Source organism: Lutjanus erythropterus, chromosome 5, assembly GCF_056507025.1.
Source record: "Lutjanus erythropterus isolate fLutEry1 chromosome 5, fLutEry1.hap2, whole genome shotgun sequence".
NCBI classification, from domain to species: domain Eukaryota; kingdom Metazoa; phylum Chordata; class Actinopteri; order Lutjaniformes; family Lutjanidae; genus Lutjanus; species Lutjanus erythropterus.
In genome coordinates this window covers 1,456,949-1,474,153 of record NC_139321.1, presented here as the reverse complement: position 1 = coordinate 1,474,153, position 17,205 = coordinate 1,456,949, and the positions used below count along the sequence as shown (strand labels likewise).

Below are 17,205 nucleotides of genomic sequence, written 5' to 3'. Positions count from 1 at the left end.
TTTTACTGCAGTGTTCAGCACAGTGCTGTAAAACTGAACCTAATTTATTTCTGATGTCACAAGTGATAAATGTCTGTTCAAGGTCTGTAATACAGGGTCTGTAATCTGGAGGCATTTGGCAGTGTAGATTATGTTGAGTTTCAATGTGTTTCTCCCATAAACTTCAACAGAACCGAATTTAATGACTTTTCTTCTTTTTTTTTTAGTTTTTTTTTTGGCAGAAAAGCAGCAGCAGCAGCAGTTTCCTGTCTCGATGCTTTTATTTTGAAACGCGTAGCCGGAAGCCTCTGCAGATATTATTGTGTGTAATTTTACTTAATTCAGATCAGAGCGGAGTTCAGTTTCTCCTCCCAGAGTTCCCAGTCAGGATTGAGACACGCGCCGGACCGAAGTGGTTTATTCACCGGGACAGAGACCAGGACAGGGACCAGGACAGGGACCAGGACAGGGACCAGGAACCAGTCCGGATCAGAGCAGAAACCAGTCCCGGATCAGAGGTGAGACACTTTGAATCTTTTGGAGTCAGACTGAAGCTGATGTTGGTGTTGTCGGTGGGACAGAGTCCTGCAGGAAGCTGCTCGTCCCTCTGTCTGTCTGTCCTATGAGTCCTGACTGGGTCCCGGTTCTCTGATTGTCTCTGGTTCTCCAAGGTTCTTTGAGTTTTCTGACGGAATGACGCACAGAGGAAGTTTTGGCGCAAACTGAGTCACAAACATGAATTATTCAGAGACAGACGGAGAGAGAGGGGACCAGGACTCCGAGTCAGAGGACAGGTTTTACAAGAAGACAACTTTATTAAATATCTTCATCAGGGCTGTTTGTGGAAAAAGATCATAACACTGTGAGCAGGAAATATGACTTGACTTTTAAAGAGAACAAACGTGCATGAAATCTGACTTTAAAAAGTTAATTTTTTCTTCATTTTCTGAGCGGTCAGGCGTTTAAACACAAAGTGAAGCAGTTCCAGGTGTCATGCATCCACGATTCGATTTGACTCCGAATTTTAAGGTCAATTCGATTCGATTTTTCGATTTAGACTTGGAGCTGCACCTTTAATCAAAGTATTTTTAAAATCATAATGTGATGCAGGGAAACATTCAAACTGTGATAAACAGGATCATAATGAAGAACTGTGATCCTGCACAGAATTGATCTGACCTCCAAAAACAAATAAATGATTTTAATCATTTATTTTTTTGTTAATTCTTACGAATGATCAATCATTGTAACGTCTGTCAACATAATCATAATATGATTTTTTAAAACATTTTAACATTTTTTTTTTTAGATTATGGAAGCATCAATACTGCAGTGTAAAAATACTTGTTACAAGTAAAGCAGAAGTACATTTTACAGCTTTTCTAAAGTAAAACTACAGAAGTAGACTGGGTTCCACCAATAAGGGTGAACCTAATTCAATCTAAGATTAGTTCTGATCAGAGTTTAGCAAAACTAGGTTTAAAATGAGTAAACTCAGGTTTGAAACTAAGCAGAACTTTGTTGTTAAAAAAAACAAATCTCAGTTTAGTTAATTCAAGATTAAACTGACATGTAATAGATTTGAATCGCTATGGAGACGCTTGGTTAACCAAGTTAAAAAAAAAAATCATTAAAAATGAAATTTGAGTGTTGTCAGGACTTAGTAAGAATAAAAGAGGGAGGAAAACCATTCGGGTTCTTTGTGTTTCTGAACAAAATCTTATATTGTTTGCTAGCTAGCTGAAAAGTTAACGAAACATTACATTGTTTACTAGTGAGTTAAAACAGTTAGTTAACCTAATTAGGAACTTGATTCATTTGTATTTGTTCTGCAGAGCAGCTCGTCTCAGTTGATGTTAGAGCAGAAACATGAACATGATGCTGTAAATGAGACCCTCTGATGATGATGATGATGATGATTGATGAAGAGTTACAGTCCTACAGCGTTCAGGAGGGCGTTCACATGCAACACAAACATCCTGTAAAGAGGAAGCCCAGCTTCCTGTTTCAGCTGAAGCTTCAGAATAAAACGTCGTCACAGGAGGAGAATTCTTCTTCTCTTCTTCTTGTAACAGAATCATTCAGAGCAGACATGACATATAGATTTTATATTGTTTCTGATGTTTTGACCTTTTTGCTTTTTCTGTCCTTTACTCGAGTCATTTCATTTCTCTCTGCTTTGATTTCATTTCGTTATTTCCTGTCTGACCTCTGACATCACGCGGTTGGGCAGATCCACTTGACGGGGTGGGGAGAGGTTACCCCCGAGTCGGATCACATTAAGTGGGCCGCGGCCGTCAGGCCAAATTTACTTTCCCACATTGTTGGTGGCGGCCTTGTGACCCTCTGGGTGGGCCGACACATCTGGCATTTGCCAGAATTTCCAGATTACCAGTCAGAGCCTGCAGGACTTTACCTGCTGCAGCATGACAGCGATGGACACATGAACGCATCAGTAACTTTAATCCAGTCATGTAAATTATTTTTACATGCATAATGAGTCCTTTTACTTCTGATACATTAAAGGTCCAGTGTGTCAGATTTAGGGGATTTTATTGTCAGAAATGTTTTCAGAAAGGCGTCAGCAATCAGCGACTAGTTTTTCTTTGGAGAGAACTGCGGCTCTTCACGTGGCTCCTGCTCGTCCAGCAGCAGCTCAAAACTCAAACTATTTCAACTTTGCTGTCGGCCAATCTTGACTTAAATTTGAAAACCTTACCTCTGTTTGACTCAGGACATGAAGTCCACTCTCCTGGGTGAACGTGTTTTATTTATTGTTGGTTTTTTATGGTAAGTGAGCCATATTGTGATTATTTTGACTAGAATTGCAATATGCAGTACAGTTAGTGTGAATTATCATTTTCGCATTGCAATTTTCATTTTTGCTGAAAAAAAAAATGTATTGAAGTCATGATGACGTGATATTTGTCAAGATCTGAACCAAACAAACATGATGTCTTTCATCTGTAGAACATGATTTTTAGACCAGGACATTTTTCTTCTTTCCAAAAATGACGATTTGATTCTGTTTCTGTGATTTTGAATAATATTGCAATTAATTGTGCAGCCTGAGTTCAGACTAAATGATGTGAAACACGAGAAGAGCAGACATTTTTATTTAAACAGGGCGTGTTGAGAGCAGCCTGCATTTATAGTTTAACAACATCAGCTGATTACAACAGATGTTACATCACACACACACACACACACACACACACACACACACACACACACCCACCATCCTGTGTGTGTGTGTGTGTGTGTGTGTGTGTGTGTGTGTGTGTGTGTGTGTGTGCGTGTGCGTGCGCGTGTATGTAAGAACAGAAACAGGAAGTTCCTCCTCAGAAACTCCCGAAAACAAACCAATGTGATGTCATCACGTCCGCTCTGACATCATCAGCCTCGACTCCTTAAAGGAGCATTCTGCACATTTTACACCCTGTTGCCACGACGACCACATGAGCGGCTTCGTGTTTGTGTGACAGGTCGGTGGAACCTGTTCTCTGCCTGCAGCTGATCACATGACTGAGAGGGCTTTAAAGGGACACGCCACCCAAAAATGATCCTCAGATTCTCTAAACAGTCTGATACACTGATACAATCTGCAGCTCAGCAACACCCAGAACATCTGTCAGTCAATCGATTATTCATTGATTATTAGATTAATCACCAACTATTTTAATAATCGATTAATTGATTTGAGTATTTATTTTTTTATATCAAAATTCTCTGATTTTAGCTTAAACATGAATTGTTTTTGACATCTTAAAACAAACAACTGTTAATCGATTGATCAAGAAAGTAATCGACCTCTTAATCGACTATGAAAATAATAGTTAGCTGCAGCCCCGTGCCTCAGTGACGTAGAAATCAGAATCAACTCTGAAACTCATCGTGACTCAGAGAAGGAGAGAGAGATTTTCACAGATTTCCACCTGGACTGTCTGCAGGTCTGCAGCTGATGATCATCTGCAGGAAACAGTGAACAGAGTCACAGTGATGTTCTCAAATATCAGATTCTGTCTCCTGGAGAACCTTTGAATGCAGACGATGTCTCACATCCAAAGTCATTTTAACCAAATAGAAAAAAATCTAAAGTAACATTATTAATTACTACAGCAGTAATGTGATTACTTTGACGAGTATTTTTTGAGACAGAGTAGTTAATATGCAAAAAGTCATATTAACAAAATTGATGAATGACAATTATTATCTTTCTTAAATTTAATATTATAGCCTTATTAACCTTATTAGTCAAAAAATATCAGTTGTATTATTGATTAGTGCACGTGTCTATGTTTCTTATATCAAAAGATAACCAGTGTATTTAAAGTAGTCATCGATTAATCTGTTTATCAATTATTATTTTCTTGGTTAATTGATTCCTTGTTTGGTTAATAAAATGTCAGAAACATCATCATCATGTGTTTACTCTCTCACTCTGAACGTGTGTGTGTGGTGTGTTCAAGTGCTGATGTAAAGCTCTGGACATTCTAAACTCTCTCTTTATTGTCAGAAGAACCAATCAGAGACCTCATGCGACTTGCGAGAGATTTTCCGCAGATCCTACAGGTCATGAACACACCACAGAGACGACACGTCCCTCCTGTCCTGTCTGTCTGTCCGTGTGTCCTCAGTATCTGGACAGACGTGACTGTACGCCACAGTTTCCCAATGTGCTGTCAGTGTTACCCAGAGTTCCCAGTGTTCCCAGTGTGTGTCAGTGTGTGGTTCCAGTCACAGATCTGGAACAATCGAGCCTCTGTTCATCACAATACACACTCACTGTTATTGTACTGCTGGCTCGCCCACCCTCTCTCTCTCCTCGGTGGTGGAGGTGAAGAATGAAGGTCACTCTCTTCTTCCTCCCTCCTCCCACTCTTCCTCTCTCTGCTCTTTCCCTCACAGAGAGCTTTGTTTGCGTTGATTGGCAGCTCTGTCATCCAATCACGTTCCTCCATACTGTCGCTTTCTTTAACTTCCTGTCTGTGCAGCGACAGATGAGGATGAGGAAGAGGCTGCAGGTGGAGATGAAGATGAGTTGCTCTGTTGTGTGATGTGAATAGGGCTGGGTAATATATCGATATTATATCAATATTGTGATATGAGACGAAGTATCTTGAGTTTGATTTTGCATATTGTTATATCGTGATGTCAGAAGTGTCGCCTTTTCCCTCGTTTTAAGGCTGCAGTACAGTTAAGTGATGTCATTACTTTTTTAAAGTTTTACAACGTTGCCTGTTTAACTTTATCTCATTGTATTAATATTTTGTGAAAGTACCAAGAGTCACCCCTGTGATGTTGTTGCAATATCGAGGTATTTGGTCAAAAATATTCTGATATTCACTCATTTTTTCACCTCAGCTGCTTCCATCTGTTGGAGTACAAAACATGTTGTTAGTCACAGTCCTCATGATCAATAATTATTGATATGGACTGATATGAAACTTGCTGTCTGTCTTTCCTGTCGCATCAGTGCTGTGATGTTAGCAGTTAGCATGCTAGCCATCAGCCCCCTGACAGCAGCCCTCAGGGGGAAACACTGAGTTTCCTGTGGACAGACAGATAAACTGACAGTCTGATGGTAACCAGGCTGAACATGATGTGAAAGTCCGACGTCATTACTGACGTTTGTGTGACAGACAGCAGAGGTTTAGAGGTTCTCAGGTTTGTTCCAGAGCGAAGCACCAACCCTGCTGAGGTCTCATATGATCAAACCTCCCAGAAACAGTGAAATAATCAGGTTGGAAATGAATCAGTTCATCAGCTGCTGAGATTTAAAGACAATAGAAGAAGAGACAGAAGAGGGAGAACTGAGAGGATGGAAAGAATTATAGATGATGATGATGATGATGATGATGAGGGAGTGGAGAGAGGAAGGACAGACAGAGGGATGGGTGGATGAGAAGAGGAAAGGGTGTGTTTGGTGTTTGGGGAGGTGTGGGACGGCAGCAGAAGAAAAAACACAGTTTCTGAAAGAAGTTCTGTTTCATTTTCAGCTCAAATCAAACAGAAACATAATAAAGAAAAACTTATCATTTCTACTGTTGTTTTCATGATATGTCCGTTCATATCTGATCAATAAATCCCAGACAGAAATCAGTCAGACAGCCGTCACCATACAGAACTAAACTTCAACACAATACTAGACTATCAATTTATTATCAATTAATTTGATTTATTTTAATTGGTTCAATTCTTAACAACAATTAAACTATTATTGATTAAGCATCAGAATCCCTAATAATTAGAGCCAGGTGATTTTGAAGGAAATATCTGATTGTGATTATTTTGACTGATATTGGAGCTGTGATATGATTTGTGACATTAGAGATAATAGACAGAGATACAAAGTCAAAAAATCATCATTTCAACCTTTTTCTCATAATTTATTATCTTATAAAATTACTCCAGTGATTCATTTAATAATCAAAACGTTTATGTCAGATACAGGACTCCTAATGTGGAACACTTCGACTGATTTGATTCAAATGACCTCAGTGTTTCAGAACTGACTGAATTATATTCAGCTTTATTTACATAGAACTTCTCAGAACACAGTTACGACGTTCTGCACACCGAGGAACCACAAACTGATCAGTTCTGATGCAGCTGTGATGCAAAAGTTAATCAGTCTGACTGAAGGTGAAAAAAAGAAAAAGTGACAAACTCAAGATGCACCAAAGTGTGTGTGTGTGTGTGTGTGTGTGTGTGTGTGTGTGTGTGTGTGTGTGTGTGTGTGTGTGTGTGTGTTTGTTTCCTCTGTATCAATGTGAAGGACAGCTGTATCCTGTGTTTTGTTCTGCTGCAGATCCACAACAACAGGACAGAGATAGGAGGAGGAGGAGGAGGAGGAGGAGGAGGAGGAGGAGGAGGAGGAGCAGGAGGAGGAGGAGGAGGAGGAGGAAACAGACAGGGAACCTAGAGGTTAGAGGTGGTCAGAGTAGGGCTGCTGATTAATTTGATAATTGATTAATTGTTGCAGCTGTCGATCAGAGTTTCAGACTCAGTCAGCAGGTCTGAGTCTCACCTGTTTAAAGCTGCATTCCAGTGAAAGTCGGAGGTAAGATTTTTGAACTTCAGACCTGAAAGTGCCTCAGATGCACGATGCTAAAAGTAAAGAAAAACATGACTGACAAGGACAAGCTTCTTGGACACGTGTGCACACAGTTGGTCCCTCAGCAGTTCAGCCTCCTACACATAAACAACACAGAGGAGGAAAACCGACAACATGAACAAGTTTCAGTATGTGACAGTGACGGATTTCACAAGTTCCCAAGTAGAATCTCTGACTTTGAGTGGCGTCAGTGCTGAGCTGTCTATTTGTCTGTCTGATTGTCTGCTGCAGGGGAACTCCCATCATCCCCCTCTGTGATGCTCGGTTTCAGCTGCTTCTTCAAACGTCAGCTGTCTTTGTTCATTCTGCAGACGTTTGGATTCAGGAACAAGTGTTTGCATCATATAGAGTTGTGTCAGAGGATTCAGACGCACAGAGACAGTGAAGAAGAAGTGAGTATGAGGGACAGACTCGAATCAGCATGTGAACAAACAACCTTCTTCTCCAGATGAGCTCAGTTTCATTCATTGTAAAGGGGCAGTTCAAATCAAAATAAAACAAATACATATTTTTTCCTCTCACCAGCTGTTTGTCCATCCAGTTTGCTGTGAGTTGTGAGTTATCAGCTGATGTCTGCCTTCTCTGCAGTATAATGGATCTGGATCAGTCATATGACACGATGACAGGATAAATTAATTGATAAATCATTTTGAGTCAAAAAAAAGTCCAAATTCTCTGATTTCAGCTTCTTATATGTGAATATTTTCTGATTTCTTTAAAAATTGTTTAAAATTATTTAAAATCATCATAACCTCTAATATTCTAAATCATATCATGACTGCAATATCAGTCAGAATTAGATATTTTTTCAAAATTGTTCAGCCCTACACCACACTGCAGCTTTTAGACATTGTTCTGTTGTTTGCAAGCACACAGAAAGTGACGAGGCACCTTGATGGTGTACAGAGTCCTGTGGGGGCGGGGCTTAATTGCCTCACAGAGATGCTGCAGACCTTTGCTTCACATGGCTCTAACATGCTCTGTTAGTATTTCTGCAGTGAACTGAAGTTGTAGTTGCAGCAGATTTGAATCAACCTTCCAGTGGTTTCTTATCTGATGTTGATGCATCAGGAGCTACAGTGGCTGCTGCCTGTCAGACAGCGCTGTGGGCACAGACGGCCACCTCTCCGCTCTGAAACTCTTCCTCTAACTGTCCCTCTGTCTGTTGGCCTGCAGTGTTTTAAAGCTGGAAGTGTGATGGAAGTGTGTGTATCCTCTGGTCTTTATCTGCAGCTTTCAGCAGCTTCCTGCAGTGAACTCTCTTCCTCCTCAGAGCCTCCTTTTCCTCTCACATCAGATTCTCTCTGCACCCTCCCCCTTCACTTTCTCCAGCTAAGTTTACAGTTACATAATGTGCTGCACTGATTTAAGAATGGAAACTTAAGACATTCTCAAGTTTCGGGTTCTTTCAAAGCTTCACCTGAGCTGCTCACTGTGACAGTCACCGACTTTGAAACCGTTTTGGGTCTTTAAAAACAAAAAATGAGCAGAACAGCTAACTTCTCAGTCACTATAAATCAGGTTATCAGCGTGTTCATTACAAACTGCTTTTTCCTCCTTGAATTTATCTTCAGAAATCTGCGCTAAAAGAAATCTGGACAGGCAGAGTGGCTGCTGCTGTGCTGCTCCTGCCAGTTCTGTCCTTCATTGAATTTGCAGAAGAGTTTTGAAAAGAGGAAAAGAGATGCAGAGGTTTTTCCCCCTCGTCCAGAGAGAGGGAGGGAAGGAGGGAGGAAGAAAGAGAAAAGAAAGAAAGAAAAAGAGAGTGCACTCACCTGCACCTGATGTTTGTCCGGCTGTCATGTTGCAGTAAACAGCATTATAATGAGGAACTGTAGTGCTGCAGTGCAGAGATGCATGATTTTATTTTATCTTATTCAGTAAAAATGAAAATTTTAATGCAGAAATGATCACTCCAACTGTGCCTGGGTTCCTCCCACATTTCATGGCCACCTCCCGGCACCCTTCTGTTTTCTTATCTCTCCCAAGGAACTCCTGTAATTTGCATGGCCTCGAACTTTATTATGAAGAACTGTCATTAATGGAGCCATAGGTTTTGCATGTTTATCTAACAGCCGACAGGTCTGGTGTGTGCAGACGGTCTGTGTGCTTATAATTTAACAGCTGAGTTAATGAAGGTAAACACAGCGAGTAACGGTGCGTAACATTACGGGGCTGTGCTCTGCTGCGTTCAGGTGCTGCAGGGAATTTCATGATTTCATGACATGCAGGAGAAGCATTTCTTACAGTATAATTTATAAAAGGATCTGAAAGTGGCAGAGCTGATCTCTGTGGGAGAATTCAAGTAGATTTTAAAGGGTGGAGAAAATAGCTCCCTTGGTCGTTGTGATTGTTTCTAAATTTTTAGCTGAAAATCATAAAAGGGAAATGAACAGGCTGTCCAATGATATAAGACACACTGCTTATAATACAGCGACAGCAGAGATGTGATAGACCAAACATAAATTTCCAAACCTTTTTGACAAGTTTATATCTATTTACAGAGCAGCTGTGGACAGATGGTAAAAATACTCCCATATTTAAATCTAAATGTTGGCCAGTGTGGGCTGGAGGAGAGACTCATGTAGAGAAAAAGTCCAGAAACACATCAACTGTTTAAGATCATAAAAGACTTGATTATGTACAATTTTTTATATGCTTGGATATTATATATAATAAAAGTTGTAGCCATATTAGCAGAGGATTCATTTTGATCTGCCATGTAAACAGTTTGGTAAAAGTAATGTCTTAAAAAACAAAATATTATGTCCATTTTAGGGAAGAAAACTCCACCGTCCTGAGTCTCATGTCAAAGCCGGTCTTTGAGCAGCTGACCACCATGTTTTTCCAGCTTATAAATCAGAAGCAGAGCAGCATCCTGCAGGTCTGAGACACCTACTGTACCATGTGACCTCAGTGTTTTTGATTAGGAACCTTCTGTTGATTGTTGTACCTGCTGTTTCCTGTCTGGGTTAGGACGATGAACGAGCTCGGGTACTGCATGTAAATAACGGCGATGTTGATGACTCAGTGACAGATTTAATTTTTAACAAATTCAGGTTTTAACTGGTGTTTTGTTTTGGTCATGAAGTCTTATTGATGCTTCAGTCTGTCTTAGTCTTAGAGGATTCGTCTTCTATGAAATCATCCCTCAGAGTGATTTTCCAGGTATTGCACCTTTTTTTTTGTGTGTGTGTGTGTGTGTGTGTGTGTGTGTGTGTGTGTGTGTGTGTGTGTGTGATCCAGCTGATTGTGTGTCCGCTCTGAGAACAGAAGCTGTTTCATGTGAAGCAGCTGAAGTTTGAGGAGGAAAAATGTCGACAGGAGGAAGCTGCTGTGACTCACTTCCTCCTCCTCCTTTGTCTTCACACTGGACGCTGCTGACCTTTGTGTGTGTGTGTGTGTGTCCAACAGTTATTTTTATCATGCGGTCACATTCAGTGTCAGCCTGGTGTTTTCAGTGTTTTTTTATTCTTCTTTTTCTTTGTATCCCTCTGATGTCACTCAACCAGCTTGTCGTTCAGTCGCTGTTCAGTGTGTTCATGTTTGTAATGGACAGTCTCATTTCTTCACTGAGACAACCGTCATGTCTTAATGCGTTTCTCAATTAATCAGTTAGTTGTTTGATTCATAAAATGTCAGAAAAAGTGAGAAATGTTGCTCAAAGCTCAAGATGCCGTCCTCAAATGTCTTTTTTGTCCACAACAGACAGGACTAAAGAAACCAGATAATATTCATGTTTGATTAATTTAATAGTTGACAACTAATCTATTAGTTCTTGCAGCTCTAAATTTTACAAAGATGTTTCACCTTTATTGTGAAGGTGCAGACAGGAAACAGTGCAGGTTGTTCTTTCCCTCAGGCTGTGGTTCAGATGACGTCAGATGAGGTGAATCAGGACTGACAGTCAGGTCTGTGGTCCAGTTATCCTGTTGTTGTGTCTGTGACTCACAGATGATTAAAACCGTTTAAGGCTCCACTTCTGTCCTTTTCGTCTCATTCTGAGGATCAGTTTCTGTGACCTGTTGGACACAAAGTCAAACAGACTGTTCGAGTCTTGAATCAGGAAACAGTTTATTTGTCACAGAGAGTCTCACCCTTCACTACAGTCTTTATATTTCCCTGTGGTGTGACTGTGACTTTTATATTTTGTCTCCAGTTCAGTTATAATCTGTCAATCTCGTCTCTGATCGCTGACGGCCTTTATGTGGTCAAACGTGTGCAGTCAGCCTGCTGGTGTCTGCAGCTTCACTTGTGTTGCAGCAGCAGCTGAGTCTTGACTGTGGGCGGCTCGGAGGCTCAGTGGCCTCACAGAATGAAGGTCCTGTGTCCAAATCTCGCCTGGGGAAAAGGCCTTTCTATTTCTGGTTTCCCCCATCAAAAACATCTGTAGTCTGGGAACCAGAGTCTGTGAGCTGTGGGAGATTCATCAGTTTCAGTTTTACTCTCATCCTGTATCCAGTAAGGTCAATCACAGCTCTTCTTTATGGGTTCTATACGATGATAGACAGAGAAGCATCACGTCATACATTTCACTGCTCTGATTGGTTGTAGGTGTGTCCCAGCAGAAGAGCCATTGTTGGCCAATAGAAAAAACAGTCTTTCTGGAGCCGCATCTGTTAAATTCTCTATTTTTTATAGCAGTTTCTTTCGAAGCCACAGGGAGCCACTGGAAAGGGGCAAAAGAGCCACATGCAGCTCTGGAACCGCAGGTTGCACACCCCTACTCTATCCAATTGATCCAGCTAAGCTCCACCTTCCTTAGTTACTGTTGCTATGTCTGTCAAGCTTTCTTTAAAGTGATAACGGTGGCAAACACTGTCTGAATCGTTCATGAACGCATCAGGACGTCAAATACCAACATTCTGGGTTGGTGAGGCAGAGAACTGCAGAGTGTCTGCAGACACATCCACACACACCTCGAGTGGGTCGTATCACGAGTCGATAATACGAGTATATCTTTTTAGATAAAAACAAGAAAAAATTAAAACAAGATGAATGAGATGAGTTGCCTGTTTTCTAAATCAGTAAGGCGCTGAGATGACGCAGCAAACAGTGACAGAGAAGAGTCCAAATGTATCGCAGAACAATTAAATAGTTAAAAAAAACTGCGCACGTGACACGTGATTGTATATTATAGATATAAAGATACATGTTGAATGTATAAATTGTTGGCTACACACACACACACACACACACACACACACACACACAAATAAAGGTGAGGTGAAAATGAATTCCAAACTTTTTCAGGAAACACAGAGATACACAATCACTGCTGCACAAGGACACGGACACACACACACACACACACACACACACACACACACACACACACACACACAATTTGTTCTTTGAAAGCCCTCCACCCTTCAGCTTGAGGCCTCGCCTCAGCTGCAGGCACTCCCTGTATCCTGTATGTGTGTGTGTGTGTGTGTGTGTGTGTGTGTGTGTGTGTGTGTGTGTGTGTATGTGTGTGTGTGTGTGTGGAGTGGTCTTTGTTCACTGTGTGTTGCTGCTGTTTGTTGCAAGAAAAGTGTAACTGGTATCTGAAAGATGTGAACACTCCCAGTGAAGCTACATTTCTGTGCTTTGAGAGAGTTTTCCCTGAGTTTTGACTCTCAGGTAACATTCAGCTGAGTAGAAAACTGTCAGACACAACTCAGGGCTGAAACAAAGTGTTTCACCTCTCTTTCACAAACTTGTTTGGTCCATAAAATGACAGAAAATGGTGAAAAATGTTGATCACCGTTGTCCTCAAATGTCTTGTTTTGACCACAACCTAAAGATACTGAGTTCATTGTCAGAGAGGAGTGAAGAAACCAGACAATATTCACGTTTAAGAAGAGGAAATCATAGAAAAAATGACTCAAGATGATTATAAAAATAGTTAGCAACTAATTTGATAATCAAGTAATCGTTACAGCTGCATTTAAAACTAAAGAGACTTTGAGAGGCACATGGCCTTTTGGTAAATATAAATGTCTTGATACAGGAAATACTGTGAGCCAGTGAAAGGGCCCTGCAAACAGGCTGCATCACTTCCTTTAGAGACCAGTTTTCTCATTAAAACTTTATTTAAAAAGATTTATCAGGGTTTTTCTCACAGAGTGTCATCTCTAACTTGTCGGATGCATCAAAATAAAATCTGTTTATTATCTCAGTTTTCTAAAAATAATCCTGACTAGAGACTCGCTTCTTGTCACTTGACACTCGTCACATGACAGCGTGTATGTGTGTGTGTTATTGTCCGTCATTAAATGGCCGGCGGTGTTTCCAAACCGAGCCGCTCTGTCTGTCTGTTCCTCAGTCTGCTGATCTCTGCTGGTGTCCTGCAGCAGAGGTCAGAGGTCGTCCTGCTGCAGACGCCGGGGAACAATCCTGCGGCTGTACCCGCCGGCTGACATCATGTTTTGCTCTGCCTCTGTGGTTTTAGTTTTGCTGGGAGAGGGGTCGTGACCCCTGCGAGGTCAGAGGTCACAGTGATCCTCATCTGAGGGCAGTAAAAACAGAAACCTGGAATTCACAGAGCTTCAGTCACAACGTTTACAGTGAGGAGCCTCCTGATGTGTTTATGGTCGGTTCATCAGATTAGGTTCATCACGGGTCACTTAGCTGCTAACATGGCCTGAAGCATCAGTACTGTTGCTATGGCTACCGGCAGGCCTCTCCTGCATATTTTAGTCAGACTTTACAGCTGACGGCTCTAAAAACTACAATACCCATAATCCAAACAAACAGTTAGAATCAGACGTTTGATCTTACCCTTATATTTGGTTCTTGTCTCCTGCAGATGGACAGCTGTCGTCTGTCCCCGCTGTAGGTCAGCGATGGCCGTGCTGTTTCCTGAATGTGGAGGAGACGACGTCAGATCCAGACTCCATGTTGGTGGTCATGGCCTCGCTGGATGGAAGCACGCCGGTTGAGACGCTTCTCGTAGCAATCCATCTGGAGAGGTCAGAGACTCAAACTCTGTATGATGAAGACCTGTGAGAACAGCCTAACCACAAAAAAACTGTGCTAACACTTAGCATAGCAAACACAATTAACCTCTCACTCACACCTAACAGTAGCATAGAGTTGCCTGTGCGTGCTACAGTGTCGTATGTGCTAATATACATGCATCTCAGCATCTCTTGCTAGCACTTCCTTATGTCTCATTGGCTAAATAAATACAACACATTGGCAAAACATACCTACCAGTGCATGCTAAAGTGTTAGCATGGAGCCAAATAACAATGTACATAAGGTTTGCTAGCATTAACATGTGTTAGCATGGGTCCTAGTGTTTATGCTAATTTATCATATCTTATTTATCATTGTATTTATCAGTTTATATTGCCAATATGTAAAGTGATTGTAACGCAACTTAAAAAATTAGACCTTCTGTGACCAACAGCCTGTGGACTAATTTCTATGTAGAGGACTGATGGCAGTTTATTTTGAAATGTCCAAGGTCAAAGCTAACATTACTGCAAAGCATGTAAAGTGTATTCTGATATTGTTGTCTTAGCTGGCTAATCTTCGCAAATGTTAGCTTGCTAACATGGGTTAGTTAGTGTTAGTTAGGTAATGTAGCAAAATACTGTCTTCATTTGATAATGTCAGCTAATTCATCAAGACTACAGGTGCTGATCTGATCATTTCTACTCTCTCTCCACCTGTTTTACAACATTTCAGATTTGGCTCTTTTTTTTTCAGCGCCTCTCAAGTGTCTAAAGATTTACCAGTAACAGTAACAGTACTAGTCTCCACCACATGGCAACATCATCATTGTTTAAATTTAATGTTTTTTTTCTCCGCAGGTACCTGGACACCTTCCGTCGAGGTGGTCTCCTATTAGCTAGAGACTTCACACACCTGGATCATGACGCCTTGGTCAGCCTGGGTATAACGGCCACAGGACATAGGAAGAGAATCCTACGATTGGTCAGTCACATTCAGAGGACAGAGGCTCAAAGAGCCAATCAGAAAGCTGATCACCCACGCGACCGCTGTCAGTCTGTGACGGAAATTTCTTTGTCAGAGCGAGGTCACAGCGCCGTGTTGCACCGACAGTTGACAGAACCTGTAAACTTTGAGGCGTTCAGGAACAGCTCTGCTCCGAACCTCGCCGCCATGCTGACCAACGCTGACAGCAGCAGGCCCGTGGTGAAACCGGTCCCCAAACCCAGAACTGTCTTCAACCGCCGCCGGACAACACCCGTCCACTTCTGTCCAACACCGGACCCTGCACCGCCCCCACCCAGGAGGCTGTCCCAGGAGTCCATCTGTTTCACTGTGTTAGAGGGACTGACCTCAGGAGACACTCCCACACCTGACGAACTCAAAGACAGGTCAACCACGCCCAGCCGCAGACTGGGCCAGGCGGCGAGGAGGAAGCCGAGCCGAAGCTTGTCTCTATCAGACGCTGGAGGTGACTTACCTCCTGTTCCACCAAGACTAAACCGTGGAGTCCCCCCTGCCATGACCCCACCATTCTCTTCTTCTTCTTCTTCACCTGTACAGACAGAGCAGAACCAGACACCTCCTGTGACTTCTTGTTCTCGTAGTCATGACAACAGCCGGCTTTCCGGATCTGGATCCCCGCCGTCTGGTTCACCAAGAGGTGGCGGGATGGAGATGGTCTCTAATGAGATCTACTGGGGCACTTTACCTGGTTCTACTGCCCCCAGTGGAGGGAGGACATACTGCAGCCAGCAGTCAGCTCCTCCAACTCCACCCAGGCAGACATCAGACCGGACCCCTGAGAGGAACAGGTAGGTCCCTCTGATGGACTTTTTCCAGACCAGGATCCTTACAACAAAATTTATTTGCTGTTTGTTAGATGTGTGAAGCAAAATAAATCCATTAGCCTCATTATATAAGACCTACCTGTCCTTATGATTGACCAGGCCTCCCGCTGCCACACGACTTACCTATGTGTGACTGTCTGTCCCTCCATGTATCTGTCCAGAACACTGATCTGAGGGAGATGTCTGATAACCAGGGGTCATCTCTTTTCCAACTTTGTTTTGTCCTTCACACCCATCACAGTGCAAATGCCACTGTGTAACATTAATAACTAAACTATTTGACCATGAAGGAGCTAAGATGCATTAGAGTTATTGCTAAAATATCATCAGTTCAATGCAATCATCACCAAATCCACAAGTTAGTTATTCATTATTTTTTATTTCTAGGGTTATTATAACGACCTGATGGAAGAGAACTCTCTGTCTTTTGGTGCAGTTTTGTGGTGATGTGTGTTCATGCTCTAAACCATGTAAGGCCTTTTCACACTGCATACCTTTAGCCCTGGGCTAAGACTTAACCTTGGGCTAATTTAGCCCCCTTTCACGCATACATTGTTAACCCAGAGTTAAGCTAAGCCCAGGACTATATTAGTCACACTGGGTTAAAGTCTCTGTACACCCATACATGTGTTTTTTGTTAACCTGGCTGATTATCTTCCTCTTCTTCTAATCTTTTAGCCCTGTTTCACACAGACAGCTTTTAGCCCTGAGTCAGTTTTCGGGGATAACCCCACAAACTCAGGGCTAACCCTGCTCTGGAGCAGGGCCAGCTGGCTTAAGGCTTAAGTCGGGGTTAGCCCACTTTGGAGCGTGCCAGGATTGTGTCACTGTGAAAGCCCTGGCTCTTGGCGTGGGGCTAACCGCTCTCTTAGCCTGGGCCTAAGTGCAGTGTGATTGGCTCAGCTGTGTCAGAGCTGTGAGACCAGTGATGTGACTGGCTGAGAGACTATTTAATAATCACCACACCTGCAGGTCTATATTCAGTTTCCAGCCTTTTTATACACTGCACATGCAACCAAAATAGAAAGTGAACATGGAGATGCACAGTCCGTGCGCCCTGAATATACTCCTATACCACCTTGCGCTTGGCATTTATCATTCAAATATCAGCTGAGAGTCTAAAATATTAAACTGAAGGTACAATTCATGCTTTCGCACCCTCAGTCTAAGAGTAAAGATTAACAGCTGTGTAGTCTGTCTATAGATCTGTCTATCAATCCATTTCCTGATGTTTATCCAGCTCCAGGTTGTGGTTGCAGGAGGATAATGATGCCAGTATGTTTGTTCGAACAGCCCCATCCTCCCACACCGTTC

The 17,205-nt window shown here is 42.1% G+C and overlaps 1 protein-coding gene across 1 annotated transcript in view; it reads left to right on the top strand.

Annotated features, from left to right (window-relative positions):
* Nucleotides 1–457: 457 nt before the first annotated feature.
* Nucleotides 458–17,205, top strand: part of arap3 (ArfGAP with RhoGAP domain, ankyrin repeat and PH domain 3) — a 37,920-nt gene continuing 21,172 nt past the window's right edge. The window contains exons 1-3 of the mRNA XM_084718538.1: nucleotides 458–497; nucleotides 13,890–14,052; nucleotides 14,902–15,855. Of these exons, the coding sequence (XP_084574664.1) occupies nucleotides 13,979–14,052; nucleotides 14,902–15,855 (1,028 nt within the window). The 5' untranslated portion in view covers nucleotides 458–497; nucleotides 13,890–13,978. The remainder of the gene's footprint in view (nucleotides 498–13,889; nucleotides 14,053–14,901; nucleotides 15,856–17,205) is intronic.